This window comes from Beta vulgaris, chromosome 6 (assembly GCF_026745355.1).
Source record: "Beta vulgaris subsp. vulgaris cultivar EL10 chromosome 6, EL10.2, whole genome shotgun sequence".
In the NCBI taxonomy this organism is placed as follows: Eukaryota; Viridiplantae; Streptophyta; class Magnoliopsida; order Caryophyllales; family Amaranthaceae; genus Beta; species Beta vulgaris.
Genome location: NC_079207.1, coordinates 36,168,516 through 36,188,203, shown reverse-complemented (window position 1 = coordinate 36,188,203; position 19,688 = coordinate 36,168,516). Strand labels below are relative to the sequence as shown.

Here is a 19,688-nt window from a genome sequence, read left to right as displayed (position 1 = left end):
TAATAAAAGCAACCAAAAAAGATTCAGTGTAATTGTAGACTTTCAAGTTTAGGAGTATTTACAACTTAGTAATGATATAGTGGCTAAAAAAAAGGAGAGAAATTGTAAATGAGGTAAACTCGAGCTTATAAATGAAAATGCTAGATACTTGGACATAAAGTGATACTATCAAGTACCAAAAAAAGAGTAAAATATGATGAGAATTCAATTATGTATGTTTGTAACAGGACCTTTGAACCAGTGTCTTGCTCTTAAAATCCAAGCGGAAACCGTGAGGATCAACAAACCACCCACAGCCACAGGTGTATAATTGAGTGTCTCTGTGCTAATGGGATAGGCAACAGGCAAAGAGAACATGATAGAAATGGTGATTACCCATAAAACAGCGATCCAACCAACAAGTATCCCATATCTCCCTAAATTGAAAGGCCCTGGGATAAAAGAATTGCGAGCCAAGGTGACTCTGAACAAGATGGGTAACGCATAAGCTATGTACAATCCAATAGTCGCTATTGATACCATCGCTTCAAATGCCACCAAGCTTCCAAGAGACTGCCAGAGGAGAAGGCCTTATTAGACAAACTAGACAGAACAAGGAACAGATTGATCTAAATGAAACAGTAGTTTTCTCATTTTCCTTTGCTTGGTTTATAAATGGTGTAAAAAGTAGTTTTCCAAGGGTGGAAAATAAGTCTCCCAAGGATGGTAAACAAATTTTTATTTTTCCGCCGGCCAAACAAAGTTTTAATGGCAGCATCTTGAATGAAATTGTTGATTTTTACGTGCAAGGATTTTTGATTTTTACGAATAAATACTAATATATATATATAGAGTATTACTAATGATATTTTCTTTACATATATACCGTTAATGCCATGAAGAAGGAGATGAAAGCAGACATCCACACTGCATTGATAGGAACCTCCTGCTTGTTCACTTTATGCCACATTGATGAAAAGGGCATAGCACCATCTCTAGAGAACGCATAAGCCATCCTGTGAAAAGATATTATCTACTTTATAAGAATCCATCGCCCACCATGTTAGAACTCAAAATATCAAACTTCGATAATCAAGAAAATGTTTACCTGGAATTGCTAGTAACTGAACTCATGCCACAGAAAAATATGGCTACAGCAACAATGCACAAGCAAATAATTCCTCCAATTCCATTTCCATATCGACTCTTAAATGCTTGGTAAAATACTTGAGCTATGGCATAACCACCAGCATCATTTTCGCTACTTAAAAGGTAAGGAATATCGGTGACAGCAAAGGTGATTCCAAGGATGTAAACCCAACCAAAGATTATTGATATACCAATGGCGCTAATAATTCCTCTAGGTCCATTCTTATCTGCATCCTTAGTTTCCTCAGTCTGCCATTTAAGAAGTTCAATGACTCAGAATGAGAAGAGATGGATGATGTCTAGTTTCTATTTGGAATAAAAGGAAAACGATTGGATGTATGTATAGTATATACGTGTATGTATATGCATATGCAATAGATGTCCATATTGTTTGTCTTATTCGACCGCCAAAGAGGCAAAAACGTATCATCTATCATGACATATGCTTGATTCCAGCTTCTTAAAGGGATAAGATTATTTCTCAGCTCCTTACCATGTGAGCAGATGCATCATAACCAGTGAGCGTGTATTGGCTCATGAGAAGTCCGATAACGAAGATGTAAACCCTACTGTTGATACCATCACCATTATCAGTGTTGAAGTGTGTGAAAACAAACTCAGCACTGGCCTTTTCCTTGGCAGCCAGGGGGATGGCAATCATAAGGATAACCACTCCTAAAACAAGAAAAACATTGATTATGTTTTTAGATGTTTGATACCCCTAAATCTTATATAGGTAGGGTCTATTTATGTACATAGATACTTTCATAACAATAAACAACAGTAACAGAGCCAATATAATGATTATCCATACCTGCAACATTCCATGCCGCAGCAAGCTGTCCAAAGAAGGACAACCATGAGATAGGTAGACTGTTCAAGGCAGCGTGCATAAGTAAAATTGCACCGTGGAAACCAATAACGACGTATTTGGATGCCTCATAACCACCACCATTTTTTCCACCTGTGCTAAGTAGAATGATCACTTGAATCAGTTGTGCCAGAGAGAAATCCACACTAGTAGTGACAGCCCACTGTCAACGAAAGACAGATTTAATCAGATGTTAATTTAACCACAACCACTGCTATGAAAATTACAAGTTAAATTTCAATTGACCAGCAATATGGAGCATTATAATCTCAGACATCCAGAGCATATATATTGTCAGAATTACCTGACCAACAATGTTGAACCTGCAAAAAGATGAGGTGACGTTTATTCATTAATAATAGCACAGCAGTAAACATGAAAAATGTACATACATGTTAAGTAATGAAATCAGTGTTCAAATATAGGGTCATGAATCCTTTGTAATACTCAAGTAATGAAACCAGAGTACAGACATAGTATTAGGACAAATCAGAATTCAGGAAATGTTCCAATAGTAGCGAACTACAAAGCACTACACATGAAGTAGAGAAATTAGTCTTTTAGATGAATGGTTTTTGTAAATCAAATGGCATTTTAATTTTAGAAGGGATAAAAGAAGACAAATAATGAATTAAAGTTTATAATTTGAGTTTCCTAATATGGAAATGTAGCAAGTAAAAATAGAGTAATTACCATCCAGTGAGCCACGAGGCAAAGGGAGCCCAAGAAGGACCAGCAAGTTTAGCACTCCAATAATAAAGTCCACCAGAAGTTGGATAAGATGAACAAATCTCAGCCATTGATAAACCAACAAACATTGTAAAAAACCCAGCAATAAACCAACCATATATCATCACTGTTGGTCCTCCAAACTGTAATCCATTGTTGTATAGTGTTGTTACTCCTGTTAACACTGATATTATTGAAAACGAAAACGCAAAGTTTGATATCACTCTGCATTATTATTCCACATATCACATATTTAATATAATATTCAAGTGTAAATAAGTCAATAATGTGAGAAAGAAATAAATAATTAAGCTCCATAGATTAGACTTACGAGAGATCACGCTTCAACTCTTGCTTGTAACCCAGTTCATTCAGCCGGGCATGGCCTGTATCAACTGAAACCACCACGTTTTCTGTTTCTGCTACCATCTTCTCTATCTTTGCAGTTTACAGTATTACTACTTCAAATGCTCTTTTCTTTTTTTGTCTCTCCTGTTTTCAGATTTTTTTTTAGGAATAATGGAGAAAAGTAAATGAAAATAAAACATCATTGACTAATAAGTAGAGTAGATTTGTAAATCCACTTTAATATTTCAATAAATATGGGGTACCTTTCTACATTTATTTATTTGTATACTCCATGTTTTTGGCAAGGAGAAGGAGAAGGAGAGTCAGAGACGGCAGCGCGGTTTTTCTCAAATTTGACGTGATTAGGACAGATGACGTATTGGGCCTGGTGCCAAAATCCAAATGCAGCGTTCATATCTATGAAGCATATCTACAAATCATATAATAATACAATCTACATCTTATTATGGGCTTTTATTTCAACATGCATCTACTCCCTCCTTATTTTTTCTTCTCTACTTCCTACCTTAATCGCCCACATTTATTAGAGATGTGATAAAACGATAGCAGCTAGAGACATAAGATGTCTATAGGAGGACTAAAATGCAAATAAAATGTGGGAAGGAGTTTGGCTGGAAAAAAAACGAAAAAAAACGAAAAAGCATGAGATGACAGAAAAGAGGAAAAAGTGAGGACAGGAAGGACATGAAGGACAGCGGAAAAAGTTGGACAAAAGGAAAGTTAAAGAACTGTAAAGAAAACAAAAAAATCTAAGAGTAAAAAAAACCGTTAGAAAATAAAAAAAAAAAAACGTAAAAACTTTCCAACAAAAAATCTGTAAAAATTGAGAATAAGAAAAAACAGAGGAAAAGACGATAAAAATATCTGAGAAGAAGCTTCGATGGGTGAGGATTTTGAATTCAGCACATCAAATCATGAACAGGTAAAACAGTTATAATTTTTTTTTTGTTTGTATCCCACATTCTTTTAATAAAATGGCTAAAAAATCAGGAAAAAGAAGTAATAAATATGTTAAAAGTAATTTTAATAATTTGGTAAATAATTAATATTTATAGGAGACAATGAGGGGAGAAACCTTTATGTAATATATATTTTTTTGGAAAAATCATAAAGAAGTATAATAAATATGTAAAAAGTGAGTGTAGTAATAAATATGTCTTCCTAAATGAAGAGAATGTTTAGATAAATTGCAGGTTTGATAATAGAATTTATGGCTGGCTGCATAGAAATACCCAGTTGGGCAGTAAATTATAGTTGCAAAGGGATAAATTTATTGCGCCATATTAATGTTTAGATATTGTCTTTTAAAGAAACTTTAACAAAACATTTATAGCAAACCAAACGACAATTGTTAGTTATCTACAAACACTAGTTGGATATGCTAAACACTTGTAGGATACCAAACAACAAACAGTTGACTTATAATAAAAAAAAACATGGTTCAATGTTAAAAGAATGTGTTTCAATAAAAAAATTAAAATAAATAACTTGTCACGGTTATTATAATACAACAGTTAAATGTTTTAATGTGAAAGTATTATTTGGAATGGAAATGTAAATAAATTATTATCTGATCTGACCAATATGTTTGTCTAATTGAAGATAATTATTATATGTGATTGTATTAGCAGAGAAGAAGTAGAAGAGTTGACTTTGATTTGAATGAGGAAGTGCCTGACATATATTTGGAGTCGGGGCAGTTAGTTGAATTGTGCAACGAGGATAACATTGTTGAGGAATGTGTAAGTGGCCTGGATCATTTACATCAAATAATACATCAAATAATACATCAAATAATAAGGTTGATGTTCCTAATGTTGGCATGGTATTTGGTACATGGGATGAGATTGACGAATGCTTTGTGAAATACGGAAAACAAGAGGGTTTTGGTGTTTGTAGGTCAGGTGGTGGTAGTACTACGCAAAAGAAAGAGAAGGTGAAGGTTTTGCGTAATTATACGTGGAGATGTGAGTGTGAAGGTGAACCAGACATGAAGCGAATGGTGGATGGTAAGCGGGTAATAGTTGGGAAAAAGGGTGTGGACATATCTAGTAGGAAGACGAAGAAGTGCAATTGTCCTGTGATGATATATGCTAGTGTAAATGAAGAAGGGTTATGGGAAATAAGGAAAGCAATATTACAACATGAAAATCATAATCCTACACCTAGCAAGGTTAGAAACATAAGCAAATTTCGACAAGAAGAAGTTAGTTGTGCTGTGCGGAGGAAGTTGTTTAATGATAAAGCTGTTGGAGTGAGGATATCTCAGATACACAAATCCATTGCTACAGATAGGAATGGACTCGAGAATATGCTAATAACTGAGAGGGACTTGCGTAACATAGTAGCAAAGGAGCGTAGATTGAAATTTAAGAACGGAGATGCTAATGCCATGTTGAGTTATTTTGACAGAATGACTGATGATAACCAACAATTTTTTCTCATGCATCGTTTGGATGATGAAGGTCACATGAAAGATGTATTGTGGGTTGATGCGAGAAGTCGTGCAGCGTATGAGTATTTTGGGGACGTTTTATGTTTTGACGCTACTTACCTTACCAATGATTATGCACTTCCTTTTGCTAATTTTGTGGGAGTAAATCACCATGGTCAGAGTATATTACTAGGATGTGCTTTAATATCTCACGAGGATGCTGAAAGTTATACTTGGGTTTTTAGTACTTGGGTGAAGTGTATGGGGGGTAAAGCGCCTAATTGTTTTCTTACTGATCAAGATGCTGCGATGAGGAAGGCGTTGGTGAATGCTATGTCCGACACTTGGCACCGTTGGTGTTTATGGTACATTCTTATGAAGTTTGGTAAGAAGCTAGGTAAGTACGCGCTTTATAAGGAGTTCAAAATGGTACTTCTTGATGCCATATATGACAGTGTGTCAGGTGAAGAATTTGAAGTTCAATGGTGTGGTGCAATATCAAAATACGGACTCGGGGAAGATAAGTGGCTTGAAGGTGATTATATACTAATGATTAGCATAGCATGTTAATCACGTTTTATTTAGCATAGCATGTTATACATAGCAGTAGCATGTTATACATAGCATTTTACATAGCAGTAGCATGCTTTAGAAATGATTGGGTATTTTGGAAACCACATGATGATTATCATAAAATTAGTAGCATATGGTTTGTTATGTAATTTGTGGTGAGATGTTGTAGTATATGATTCAACATAATTGGTGGTTAGATGTTGGTAGTGTATATGAATATTTAATTGTAGTGGAGGAATAAGTAGGTAATTGTTGTTGAAGTATGATTGATTAATTTTGTGTTAATGTAGGTTTGTATAAAGAGAGGATGATGTGGGCTCCGGCATATATGAAACACATATTTTGGGCTGGTATGAAGACGACGCAACGTTCTGAAAGTATTAATAGTTTTTTTGACGGTTATGTGCATAAGAATACGAAGCTGTGTGATTTTGTGGAACAATACTGCAATGCTATGGAGAGTAGGGCAAATTCTGAGAAAGTAGCAGACGCAAATAGTAGTAGGTACGTAAGACAACTTGCTACTGATTGTAAAGCGGAGGTTGTGTTCCAAAAACTATACACAGATGGTAAGTTTAAGGAAGTGCAAGCGGAGTGTCTTAAAATGTTGTATGTCCGTTGGAGAGGGGTTCAAAAATTAACACACAATATAGAGGAGCACACATTTGCAGATAGAATATGGCTGGGTTATATGCAAGGATACTAAGAAGGAAGTACCTACGAATAAGAGAAGGAACTATCGGGTGAAAATTGACTTAGGTACGTTCTTGGCATGTTGTGAATGTAAGATGTTTGAGTGTCATGGTATTTTGTTTAGGCACATCATTAATTTGTATGATGTTTTGAATATAAAAAAATTCCTTCACAATACATCCTTGATCGGTGGAGGAAGGATGTCATTCGAAAACATATGATGATAAAAGTGGCGTATCATGATCCCTCCAAAACTGAAGAGGTAATGTGTTATGATAAAATGATGGTCCTATTCGACCCAATTTGCTTGAAGGTGGCTTATTGTGGTGAACTTGATCTAGTAGTCGAAGCACTTAAGTTGCTTGATGATCGCATAAATGAGAGGAATGCATTGAAGTTGACTAGTAATGAACCGAAAGAAGGCACTCCTTCATCTGTGTGTAATAATACAATTAGACAGGATGTTACTCCTGGTTCGGTAAACATGCAGGAGGGCGTGAAGGACCCCCCTCAAAAGGCACGTAAAGGATCGCGCTCAGTTCGATTCCCTTCATGCATCGAGAAGGGGCAAGGATCCAAAAAACAGAAGAAAGGGAACAAAGATGGCAAGGTATTGACTATTTATTTCAATCTTGCTAACTTGCTATGCATGTGTTGAAATTTGCAGGGTATATATATTAATTGGGTTTATATTTGTCATTGTTTGTTAGGTTGATGATGATGAAGAAGCCTGCAATTCAGAGAGCGATGACGATGAAGGTCATGAATTAGGGGGACAGGTTAATATATGGTCAGGGTCGAGTTAATACCAACTTAATCATATGTTCGCATATTGGTCAGGTCCAACCAAAGCCCATGTTTTATTTTTGTTGGAGCCACTGGTCTCTTCGATTTGCTGTATTTATTTCGGACTGGGCTTGGTGATAGGAGTGGGCTTTTGTGACTTGGGACTTAGGCTTTTTGGGTATGGCCTTTTTTGGGAATGGCTTGTGGGGGGATTATGGGGACTGGGATTTTGGGGACTGGGCAATTGGGGACTGGGGTTTTGTAGCCATTGTTAACAACATTTGACACCCTACACAACTCCAATGATAAATCATTTAACCACACTATTACTTAATCACATTTCAGATTTGCATAAAAGATAAGTTATCCAAAACAACATTGTAATTGATAATTTACAAGACAATTAAGCATTTGAGTGTTAAATTAAGACAATTGTTTGATAGCTGGGAAAATAGTTCCAAAATATAATAATTACATGTTAACACAGATGAAACAACAGGCAAAAAATGACGAAGTCTTGCGGGTTGTACGCGCGTCTATGTATCAAGACTCCGCATTCGTCAAGTGTTGCAAAAGACAAGCAAATCACGAAATATAAGTCAACCCTGTCACATATTTATAATTTACGACACATTACATATCAAACCATTTAGAACTTCAACATATCAAACCATTTACAACTTCAACATATCAAACCATTTACAACTTCAACATATCAAACCAAGTATAACTTGAACATATCAAACCATTTAGAACTTCAACATATCAAACCACAACTACATAGTTAATTTCCAATGACCCAAAAACAATTACATCACCAAAACCTTGTCACATATTCATAAATGGGACATTAATTTGAAAACTTACTTAATTTCCAAAGACCAATTTCAATCAAAACACAACTGCGAATTTCAATCAAAACACAACTGCAAGAATACTATACATATATGTAACGAATCCCTCACAACCACAACATAATAGTACACCAACAAACACAGTTAAACATCTTAATTAATGACAAGATTAAATATATTAAAGAAACTGAGTTATAGAAACTACTACATGGAACTAAGCTAAGCGCACACCTCATGGAGAATTGTTGGGATAGGGGTTGTCGAAATTGTAGGAATCACTATCCTCTTCTTCATCTTCGCAATGACAGTAATCTCTATCCTCTTCTTCCTCTTTGCAATTAGAGTACTGGACATCTTCATACACCTCCAGAGGGCGTAAATTTCCATCCGCATCCTCAGCAAACATTTCATGGGATTTCAAACCTTACGCATAAAAACTACCGTCCCCAAAGAACATTCCTTCCCATGGCAAGGTTTTATCTTCGATACAAGGATCTTTTAACAAAATGAAAGAATCATATTTTTTTTTGTTTTCCCTTTTACCCTGTCATGGGCGTTTCAGTAATTTTCGATTTCCCTCTCCCTTGTTCTGTGGGTTCAGTAATTTTAATCCCTTTATCTTTTGGTTCAGTAATTTTAATCCCTCTTGCTTTTAACATACTCTTACGAAATGATCTTGTATTTGGATATGGACGGGAGTTAGGTGGTGCATGGGACTTACATTTAGGGGATGAAGGGGAGTTAGGGGGTGAAGGGGAATTACATTTATGGGGTGAAGGGGACTTACATTGAGGGGTATTGAACGTTTTTTCTGCCTCCTTCATAACTTTTTGCAAGGCTTGGTATGATTTGCTGCTGAGTTTAGTAGCTGCTTCGCCGGAATAGAAAAATTTCCAAGCGTAAGGGCCACCGTCGGCAATTGAATTTGCAAGTAATCTGCAAAGATTAGCTTCCTCGTTCGTTGTAGCAGCTACGGCAGCTTCTCTAAGTGGTTGAATCATTTTTATGAAGGATGCCATGTTTGACAAGAAGATGATTACTTCTAGGAATGTGTAGAAGATAAAGAGAGAGGAAGTGCTGAGAGAAGATATTAAGAACAGAAAATGAGTTGTGGAGGTGTTATTTAGTTTTTTTGTAAATATGGAGGTGTGATGTTAAACTTCAAATTAAGGCATCTATTAATTGTTATAAGTTAAACTTGAAATTGTAAATGTTAACTGGTAAATAGCACATTTAATACCCACTTGTATGAATAGTTTCCCTAATTTAATACGCAGTTGGTGAGAAGGTTGTGGGTTAAATGAGAAAAAGATATATGACAAAATATAAATTGGATTAACATATATTTTAAGTTACTCCACATGTGGTAATTGAAAAAGTACACTCTAAATTTGGTAAGTAGGGTGAGAATATAGTTCTAAAAAACCTATAAGTTGTATCGATTTTTTTTCTTTACCAAGAAAGAAACGATTGTTGATGCAGTTCGACCATGCTAGACCAAGTGCAGGAACAACTTCGCGATTGGAAGATGTTAATATTAAATTATTTGTTGTGTACCCGGTACTATCAAATGCATCTCTAATGTCATTTGTGATAATAACGGATTGTATGCATTCGCTATACTTTTTAGTTTAGCTGAGATAGTAAAAAACATTTTTGATCTCGCACGCATATCATTTGCGGTGTTGTCGTAGTCACATTGAAATAATGAAGTTATTGAGTCAATCACTAGTACCCGCACATGTCTTGAAGTATGCGAATGTGCGTCACACATTTGCTCTATTGTGTTTAGTGTAGTTAACAATTGTTTGGAATCGTCAACTCGTTTCACTAAAACATTGTCAAGTGACATGTAGTTATTTGCCTCATCATCATATTTCGCCTTCATACTTGTAAGCATTTGATTGAGGCGAACTGAAGGGAAGACATTATTTATGTGAATGTATATGGTTGAGCCGAATACACCTCCTCGATTTGGTGGTAGCTGAGTAACCAAAGCAAGTTGTAAGCAAAATTGTGTTTTACCTGATCCGCTCTCGCCACATAATTCAGATATCATAGAAGTTGGGAAGCCTCCCAATAACAAATTGTCAACCGTTGCACATTTAAGTTGCAATCTATTTTGCGATCCAATTAAGTTGACTGCCAAGATTGGTTGTGGGCTTGCCATTAAAATAAAAGGTCTAATTTAATTTGGGGAGATTTAGCAAAATGGGATTGTAATTAAGGGTTAATGTTATTACACGTTCTTTAGGGAAATGGTATTGTGCCTTTGAAACATAAAAACTGTTTTCGTGTTAAATTAATTTGGGAGTGGGTGGGCTTCATTGTGATGCCATATATATAAGTGAAGTGAAAATGTTAGGTGAACAAAAAGTGGCAGACCCGAACTACTTTATAAATTATAGTGTGGAAGAGTGTTGTGTCTAGCAGCAGGCCTAGGGCCTAGGAAAGATTGATGGGCTGACTATAATTACTGCAACACGGCAAAAGAGGAAGAAAAGGTTTGATGGGATTGATTAAACAACACGGCAAAAGAGGATCATAAAAGATTAAATTCCCAAATTCTACCCTCTTCCCTCTAAATGGTTATTAGGTGCATTTTTGAATCTGTATTAAATTTTCAAAATGTTACTTTTATGAAAGTTTGAATTTTGAATAGTTGAACATATATGTACAAGATTTCGAAATTTTAAATTGTCAATCTGTTTTATATTTTTAAAATGTTGAGAATTACCAAACTTTATATTTCCTAATTGTGAATCTCTATTAAAATTATAAAATGTGCATTCTTAAAGTTTGCATTTAACCTTATATAATGAACAATTATTCGTAATTTTGTAAATATAATAATTATTTTATTTCATAACCAAAGTTTATTTCATTATCCAGTAATTACAAAACGTTGCAAAGAAATTGGTTTTTCAACTTTAAAATGCAAATTCTAAGTGATATAACTTTAAATAACAAAAATACGTGCACATAATAACAAAAGTATGTGCACACAATTATGTGCGCATAAAAACAAAACTGCAAATACACATAATAACGAAACTGCAAATAAAGAACAAAACAATTAACAACAGTTCTAAAACATGATAAGAAATCATTAATATCCATTACAATCAAAATGTCATAACCGAATATTGAACGTCCATAAGAAATTAGATATAACGCTTACATATAAGTAGGGGATGCACCTATCTACGCACCACCATAGAGTCTTCGACGGCGATACGCAATGGGTGGCTTTGCCTAATTAGTAAAATGGAAGATTTATTATTTCTATTCATAAACAATAAATACTGAAATAATAAAGTACTTTGCAACCTTAATTTTGAAATTAATTAACAGCAGAATAATTATGGAATTTATCCTAATTACTAACATGGAAGATTTATAATTTAAAATCATAAACAATAAATACCAGAATAATTAATTTTTGCATAAGTACTTTAACCTTAATTTTACAATTGATTAACAGCAGAATAATTATGGAATTGAGCTTGCAACCTTACCTTTACATTGGCAATGAACCCCGCCTGCTCACCGTGAGTAACACGGTTCACCGTCATGTTTATTTTTTCTCCACTCCACATAACTGCAATCCCATTCTCTAATCCAACCCCATTGACCGCAGTCCAATCCATGGATGTCCCCAATTGTCTATGAATTAAATTAAATCCAGCCTTACACACTCTTGTTTCCAACAAAATAACTAAACTTGACTCTAGTAAACCAACCAGCTTCAAAAAAATTTCCACGAACGATGGTCTTGAAGCTCCCTTGACATTCCAAATTAAAATAGGAGTGTGCTCATCAAAAAACATATTGTTCGTTTCACCATCATTTAACAAGCTCCCTAGAACCCTCACCAAATTGAACTTAACAGAAAATTTGAATTTAACTCTTTGAATGGACGAAATGCCAAATGCAATATTTGTCAAAGGTGAAGCGACATGCATAACGTGAACTACGTCAGTGTATGCACCCATTGCTATTTGCACCCTTTCTTCACGTAGTAGGTGGATTTCGTTCCTATGAAGCAAAGTTGGCCTAGGGTCGAGGATGATGCTAGCGAATAGGGGGAGAATTTGTTGATCCTTTGTTTTATCCATTTTTTCGAAACTCCAATCTAGGAAAACTTGAAATGCAGCATGTATTTGCATGTTGACATCATACCTGTTCGGAAGATGAGCAATATCAGCCTTTCCATCTCGCATCATGGCCAAAGTTTTGTATTTCTTGTTATCGTTTTTGTCCATAGTCGGGTAACGAACCAATTCCCTCACGTGTTCAGGCCTGAGCTTCGTTACACCAAAGAATTCATGGTGCCAGAAATAATTCCAATTGTTTGGGAACATCTCCGGGAATTCAAGTGGGGATGGAGTTGCATAAATATTAAGGTCGTGATGTTCAGCAAAACTCCATCCATTAGGTAGGACAAAATTTGAGTGGTTGTTTGCCATTGAATATGTTCTTGTGGGAGGGGGGGGGGTGGAGGTTTGGGGTATGATAGTTTGGTGACTTAGTTAGGGTTTATGTATAAACATTCATTAGTAATTACAAACAAGTTGCATGCCACAATATCATATAACTGCCTGCCACCTGGATGTGTAAACATTGTACATATTTATGTAACCAAGATACAATTATTAAAAATAAGTGTACTGTCATAAAAACAAAATGTAGTGCCAAAATATACAAGTGTATTTGAATAAGCAACAATTGTATTTGAATAATTAACAAGTGTATTTGTAAAAGAAACAACTGTATGTGAATAAGAAACGAGTTTATTTGAATAAGTTATAAGTTTATTTGAATATGAAACAAGTGTATTTGAATATGAAACAAGTGTATTCGAACAAGAAACAAGTGTCTTTTAATATGAATAAGAAACTAGTTTACTTTTGAATAAGAAACAAGTTCATTTGAATAAGAAACAAGTGTATTTCAATAAAAAAAACAAGTAGTTTTGAATAAGAAACGAGTTTATTTGAATAAGAAACAAGTATATTTGAATACAAAACAAGTAGTTTCGAATACGAAACACGTGTTTTTGAATAAGAAACAAGTATAGTTGAATAAAAAACAAGTAGTTTTGAATTCGAAACAAGTGTATTTGATTAAGAAACAAGTATAATTGAATAAAAAACAAGTAGTTTTGAATTCGAAACAAGTGTATTTGATTAAAAAAGTCAAGTGTCTTGGAATAAGAAACTAGTGTGTTAAAGTACAAAACAAGTGTGCTATATTAAGAAACACGTGTATTTTAATAAGAAACGAGTGTATTAAAGTCGATTAACAAGTGAACTAACAATTAACAAATGTAAGAAGATACAAATGTATTTTGAAAAGAAACAAGAATAAAGTGTCTGTTTATTAAGAAACAATAAGAAAAATAAGTTCAACAACCAAGTGTATTGTGATGACATCTCTATTTGATCATTAGTAAAACAATAGTGTTTCGATCGTGATGAAGTCTATATTTGAACATTACTAAAACAATAGAGTTTCTATTGTGATCACATCTCTATTTGATCATTAGTAAAACAATAGTGTTTCGATCGTGATGAAGTCTATATTTGAACATTACTAAAACAATAGAGTTTCTATTGTGATCACATCTATATTTCAAACAATAGAGTTTCTATTGTGATCACATCTATATTTCAACATTACTAGAACAATAGACTATCGATTGTCATCACTACTAGTTATAATAATCTAAATGGACTTTCGATTGTCATCGATCACATCTCTTCGAAATTGGTAAAACATTATAACTACTACTTATAATAATCTAAAAGACATTCGTTTAAAAGTACACTTGTTTCTTATAAAAGTAGACTTGTTTCATGTTGAATAACACTAGTTTCGTCTAAAATTAGCTTGTTGTGCATGTAAGAGAACTGGTATTTTATTCAAATACACTTGTTTCTTATTAAATAAGTGTCGTTTCTTAACACTTATCATTCCACTTATATCATGTTACCATACATTGGTTTCTCATTCATATACACTTGTTTCATATTAAAAAACGCAGGCCTTTTAATAGAGTACACTTGTAATTCAAATACAAATTTAATACAAGTTTCTACTAATATCTAACAAGTATCTACGTATATTAAACAAGTATATGCATATTTTTTAGAAGTTTGTACTTATATTAAACAGGTATCTTCATATACTAAACAAGTTTCTACTTCTATTAAACAAGTATCTACGTAAGTTGTTTTTTTTTTCTAAACAACTTTGTGTTTTAATTAAACAAATATTCGTCTCAAGGAGAAAATTACTAATATGTGATGATACATACAACGATTTTTAAAGATAACCATGATTTGAAGTGATATGATCTGAACTTATTTTATCTAATCTGGATCTGATTTGATCTGGATCTGAACTGATCTGATTACAAGGTTTAATCTTTAAGATTTTGTTTGATATAGTCATGTGGGATCTTGTTTGATTCGTTTGAGTACTTTACTAATATTCGTCCAATTAGTACTTTACTAATATTCGTCTCAAGGAGAAAATTACTAATATGTGATGATACATACAATGATTTTTAAAGATAACCATGATTTGAAGTGATCTGATCTGAACTTATTTTATCTGATCTAGATCTGATTTGATCTGGATCTGAACTGATCTGATTACAACGTTTAATCTTTAAGATTTTGTTTGATATAGTCATGTGGGATCTTGTTTGATTCGTCTTAGTACTTTACTAATATTCGTCCAATTAGTACTTTACTAATATTCGTCTCAATGAGTACTTTACTAATATGTTATGAAACATACAATGATTTGTAAAGATAAGCATGATCTGAAGTGATCTGAACTTATTTTATCTGATCTGGATCGGATCTGATCTGGATCTGAACTGGTCCGATTACAAGATTTAATGTTTATGATTTTGTTTGATATAGTCATGTGGGATCTTGTTTGATTCGTCTTAGTACTTTACTAATATTCGTCTAATTAGTACTTTACTAATATTCGTCTCAATGAGTACTTTACTAATATGTTATGAAACATACAATGATTTGTAAAGATAAGCATGATCTGAAGTAATCTGATCTGAACTTATTTTATCTGATCTGGATCGGATCTGATCTGGATCTGAACTGATCTGATTACAAGATTTAATGTTTATGATTTTGTTTGATATAGTCATGTAGTCATGTGGGATCTTGTTTGATTCGTCTCAGTACTTTACTAATATTCGTCTCAATGAGTAATTTACTAACATGTCATGAAACATACAATGATTTTTAAAGACATGCATTATCTTAATTGATGTTATCTGAACGTTTATCTGATGTGATCTGATCTGGATCTGATTAGATCTGAAATAAGCAAAAAAAAGGTGAACTAAACATAGCCTTAAAATTAGGTGAACTAAACATAGCCTATAAATTAAACAATATATACTCTCTACAAATATTTAACCATACTAAAAAAATTGGCAAGTGTCATATAATCTTAACATAATCTTTACATCAACTGTTAGCATTGCCTGCATATGAAGTATGTACTTGTTAATTTAATACCACCGTAAAATTCCCGCCAAATAGATCCGAAAATTAGAAAACGTAAAGTGGAAATTTCATTTCCTATTGTTGCGCGCCAAGACCATCTATAAGAAGTGGGATTCTTGCCATAATCTTCTATTCACAACCACACATAACCTGCGAAACTAAACATTTCCTTTCCTCCGGTGTCAATATGCTTATCAAAACCCATGAAATTCAAAGCCACCCACGAACACTACACTCTAGCATGGATAATGTCGAGCACGGTGGGGTGTCCAAAACTGTCGCTGCTATAAAGCCATGTAGTTCAGCCCGCAAATTGTTGTCCTTGGAATGCATCTCCATAGACGACGTTATTCAAGGTGTTCTCCACCCAAATACCAACTTCAATGCCCATGATCTAGTCCAAATCGATAGCGACGACGTCATCACGCCGTACTTCTGTCTAGACGTTGGGGACATAACATTACAACCGAAGTGGCTTAAATGTGTACTTACATGGCTCCTTGTTAATTCAAAGAGAGTAGATGTCATGAGTAACCTTCACTTACTAGACATTTGCTCTCTTCTTAATCCACGTGTTGAGGTTATTGTCCTTCATTCCACTAAGTACAAGATGGCAATCCGCAGCTTCCAATACGTGTTAACAATTATACGCATCCCATTTACAAGTGATGAAATAGCATTACGAGTTATAGCTAACTCTCACCAAACAACGAATGATGTTAGAGATGGTCGTACTTTTAACATGAGTTTGGAGAGATTAAACAATTCTAGTACGATTTGTAAACAACGCAAAGTCAACAATTCGAAGTTCCTAACTTTTGCGGTATGGAATTGTCGTGGTATAGGTCGGAAAACATTTCTAGCAAAACTACAAGAAATATTGGAGTTACATACACCTGATATAGTTATTTTGTCAGAGTGCAAGGCCTCAAAGTTAATGGCAAGAATTGCTTTGCGTAAATTCAAAGTAAAAATGTTCTCAATGGCCAATCCAGATGGTGTTGCAGGTGGAATAGCGATTTTTAATGGTCAAACTAACAATACACCAAGTGTTGTTCCGCATGTAATCAAGATGAACAAATGGAGTGGGATTGTCCATGTTTAGCATGTTATAATTGTAGTTAGTTGTAATCCCCCACAATTTTAAAGAATTTTCATAAATATATTTAAGTATTTATGAAGTTATATTTAAATCCAAATGAGTTTGAAAAATGATTTGAGTTTTAAAAAGGGTTGACTATTTGAAAAGTCAACTAAAAATATTTTCATAGCTTAATAAAATTTGTAATGTTTTAATTAAGCATGTTTTAATAGGAGTTTTAATTATTAAAACGTATTTGAAAAGAAAGCTTAATGGAATCAAAGCCCAAAAGTGATAAAAAGGGAAGGGTTATTTGATGACTAAAGTCCTAATGAGCCCACTTATTAGTCATCAAAGTTTTAATTATTAAAATCTCTTTTCCTAAGCCCAAAAGGAAAAACCTCTATTTAAATATCCTAAAAACCCAAAATTTTACCCTACACACTTTATTTCTCTCTCCTCTTCCACGTGACTTTTCTTTTTCTCCCTCTCACCCGGCGCCTTCTTCCTCTCTCTTCTCCTTTGTGCTCCATCTTTGATTTCTCTCAAAATTGTTTCTTCTTCTTCAAGTAACGTTTCTTGTTGAACAAGAAACGTCACAAATCTTTGATTGAGCCAAGAAACCGCCGCCGCCGGTCCTTGCTGCTTCTATTGCCGCCGACTTCCTCTTCCTCCATTGTTGTGGTTGTTTTTCTTTTCTTCTTCTCTAAGATTCCATTAAAGTATTAGTTTTTATATTATTTTATTATTTATTAGCATGTATATGATTTAAATTATTGTTTTATATGCATATATATTTCGGCTATCATATATATAATATAATAAATTTCAGATTATTATATTAAGTTATTTTCAGTTTTTATTATGAAAGTTATAGTTTTTAGGGTTTTTAATCACTAGAAACTATATTTATAAAATATAAATCATGAGATTTGGTTAGCATATAATTTATATGTATTAAATATATTTTCAGAAGATTTATAAAATTTTATAAGTGCTGTAATTTCAGAAAATAGTATTTTAAGGGTTTTAAATGATTTTTAATCACTAGAATTGTTGTACTATACTAGGGATTAAAATAACGAAAGTTTGATATGTAAAAACGATTTTAAAACACGTTTAAGGGGTTTGGGTCGTTTTTAAAGTTGCTGTAAATTTTTAGTTCAAGGTATTTCTTTCATTATTTTATTTTCTAGGCGGAGATTTCGTAGTAGGAGACTTTTAGAGCGTAAAAGTGGCCTACAGATTTGTTTATACAAGTACGTACATTGTCTACGTGCTATATGATTTAGAAACATGCTTTAAGGATGTTTTATTTATTAGTATCATGTATAGGACCTGTGTTCATATATATGATTTACTGGAATTGTTTTACATGTTATTTGCCTGTGTGCTACATGTAAACTAGAAGTATTTATGAGTATGAATGTTTGTATGGAAGTTTGATGCAAGCAGATAAGTCCAGTTTATGTATTAATTCGTGAGTGAATTAATGTAAGTAAGATTGAATCATGTGTTACATGGATTCTTGAGTATTATTTATTTATCTTATAAGAACCGTGGATCTTATTTGGTAAGTACAAGTTATACCTATATAAAGGTAAAGTTTATTGTTGGCTAGGTTCAACAGGCAAGTTAGTAAAGTATAAAAGAAGTTAAAGGAGTCTTGATTGATAAGTTGTGAACACTTGTTAATTCTAAGATAAAAAGGATTTCTGTGATGATTATGTGATTATTAGTTATGTGTTATTTGCTTGGTTGGTGTCAACACAAGTATTAAAATGTATGCAACGTAAAGTGAAACGAGAATAGGTTATAGACTTTAGACTGGTGTACGTCTAGAGTTGGACACTAAGGGTTGGAGTACATGGTGGTAGCCCATGGCTTTCCTAGGATTGGATTGATCACCTTTCCTCATTAGTTTAAAGGTTCCTCGATATCGCAGGTCAATTTTGGAATATGTGGTAGCTCCCATATTTCCTATTTTCTAGTATAGACAACTCGTCCAATAACTATCACTATAAGAAAAACTGTCATTTACGACCGGATTTCGCGTCGTAAAAGGCCTAATTCTCGTCGTTAAAAGTCTTTTACGACGAGAAACGCGTATGGTCGTCAGTCGTTGTAAAAGGCTTCGTCGTAAATAATATTACAACCGGTTTTAGTGGCTCGTCGTAATTGCTCTTTTACGACCAGATTATTTCTCGTCGCAATTTGTATCATCTACGACTAGATTTCTGGTCGTAAATATTGTTTTTTTTTTTAAAAAAATGATGATTTAATATGTGATTTCTTGTTGTTTTTATTGTGTCAAATATAAGGCAAATCCCTTAAATTCAAACCCAAAATTCACACTTAAACCATCAAATATTGTATGAGACCATATATTAGGCAAATCCCTTAATCATTTACTTAGTAAATATACAAAGATCCTTACACAACTTTAACAATTAATAAAAAAATTGAAAAAAAATTGATTTTTATTAATAACAGGTAAATAATTACAAAAAAAAATAATTTTATATTAATAATATGTAAATAATTACAAAAAAAATAACACCAATCATCATCGTTCATCAGCATCTGCATCACTCATCATCGTTCATCAGCATCTCCATCACTC

At 33.6% G+C, this 19,688-nt stretch overlaps 2 protein-coding genes across 5 annotated transcripts; one reads left to right on the top strand and one right to left on the bottom strand.

Moving 5' to 3' along the window:
• On the bottom strand, nt 1–3,467 carry LOC104896649 (amino-acid permease BAT1 homolog). Of its 4 annotated transcripts, none has more exons than XM_010683421.4 (8): nt 3,060–3,465; nt 2,693–2,953; nt 2,304–2,322; nt 1,943–2,162; nt 1,622–1,803; nt 1,088–1,377; nt 866–995; nt 1–552 (listed from the first exon to the last, which is right to left on the bottom strand). In XM_010683421.4, the coding sequence occupies exons 1-8, from the start codon at nt 3,155–3,157 to the stop codon at nt 205–207; spliced, it is 1,548 nt and encodes a 515-aa protein (XP_010681723.1). In that variant the 5' UTR covers nt 3,158–3,465; the 3' UTR covers nt 1–204. The 4 variants fall into 4 exon arrangements, with proteins under 4 accessions (XP_010681723.1, XP_019105848.1, XP_048502548.1 ...); XM_019250303.3 differs by having other exon boundaries at nt 2,693–2,903; nt 3,060–3,179; XM_048646591.2 differs by lacking the exon at nt 2,304–2,322 and having other exon boundaries at nt 1,943–2,092; nt 3,060–3,467.
• Nucleotides 3,468–4,835: 1,368 nt separating this feature from the next.
• LOC104896680 (protein FAR-RED IMPAIRED RESPONSE 1-like) lies at nt 4,836–6,810 on the top strand. The gene is made up of 2 exons (XM_010683450.2): nt 4,836–6,066; nt 6,395–6,810. Exons 1-2 carry the CDS (start codon nt 4,836–4,838, stop codon nt 6,808–6,810), a joined length of 1,647 nt encoding a protein of 548 aa, XP_010681752.2.
• Nucleotides 6,811–19,688: the final 12,878 nt, after the last annotated feature.

Bases quoted from the DNA above. Each gene is read 5' to 3' on its own strand.
- LOC104896649 (XM_010683421.4), bottom strand. From the start codon at position 3,157: ATGGTAGCAGAAACAGAAAACGTGGTGGTTTCAGTTGATACAGGCCAT. The intron at 996-1,087 runs GTAAACATTTTC...ATCTTTTCACAG, and splicing joins TCAGTTACTAGCAATTCCAG to GATGGCTTATGCGTTCTCTA. The intron at 553-865 runs GTATATATGTAA...CTCCTCTGGCAG, and splicing joins CCTTCTTCATGGCATTAACG to TCTCTTGGAAGCTTGGTGGC.
- LOC104896680 (XM_010683450.2), top strand. From the start codon at position 4,836: ATGTGTAAGTGGCCTGGATCATTTACATCAAATAATACATCAAATAAT. The intron at 6,067-6,394 runs GTGATTATATAC...GTGTTAATGTAG, and splicing joins GGAAGATAAGTGGCTTGAAG to GTTTGTATAAAGAGAGGATG.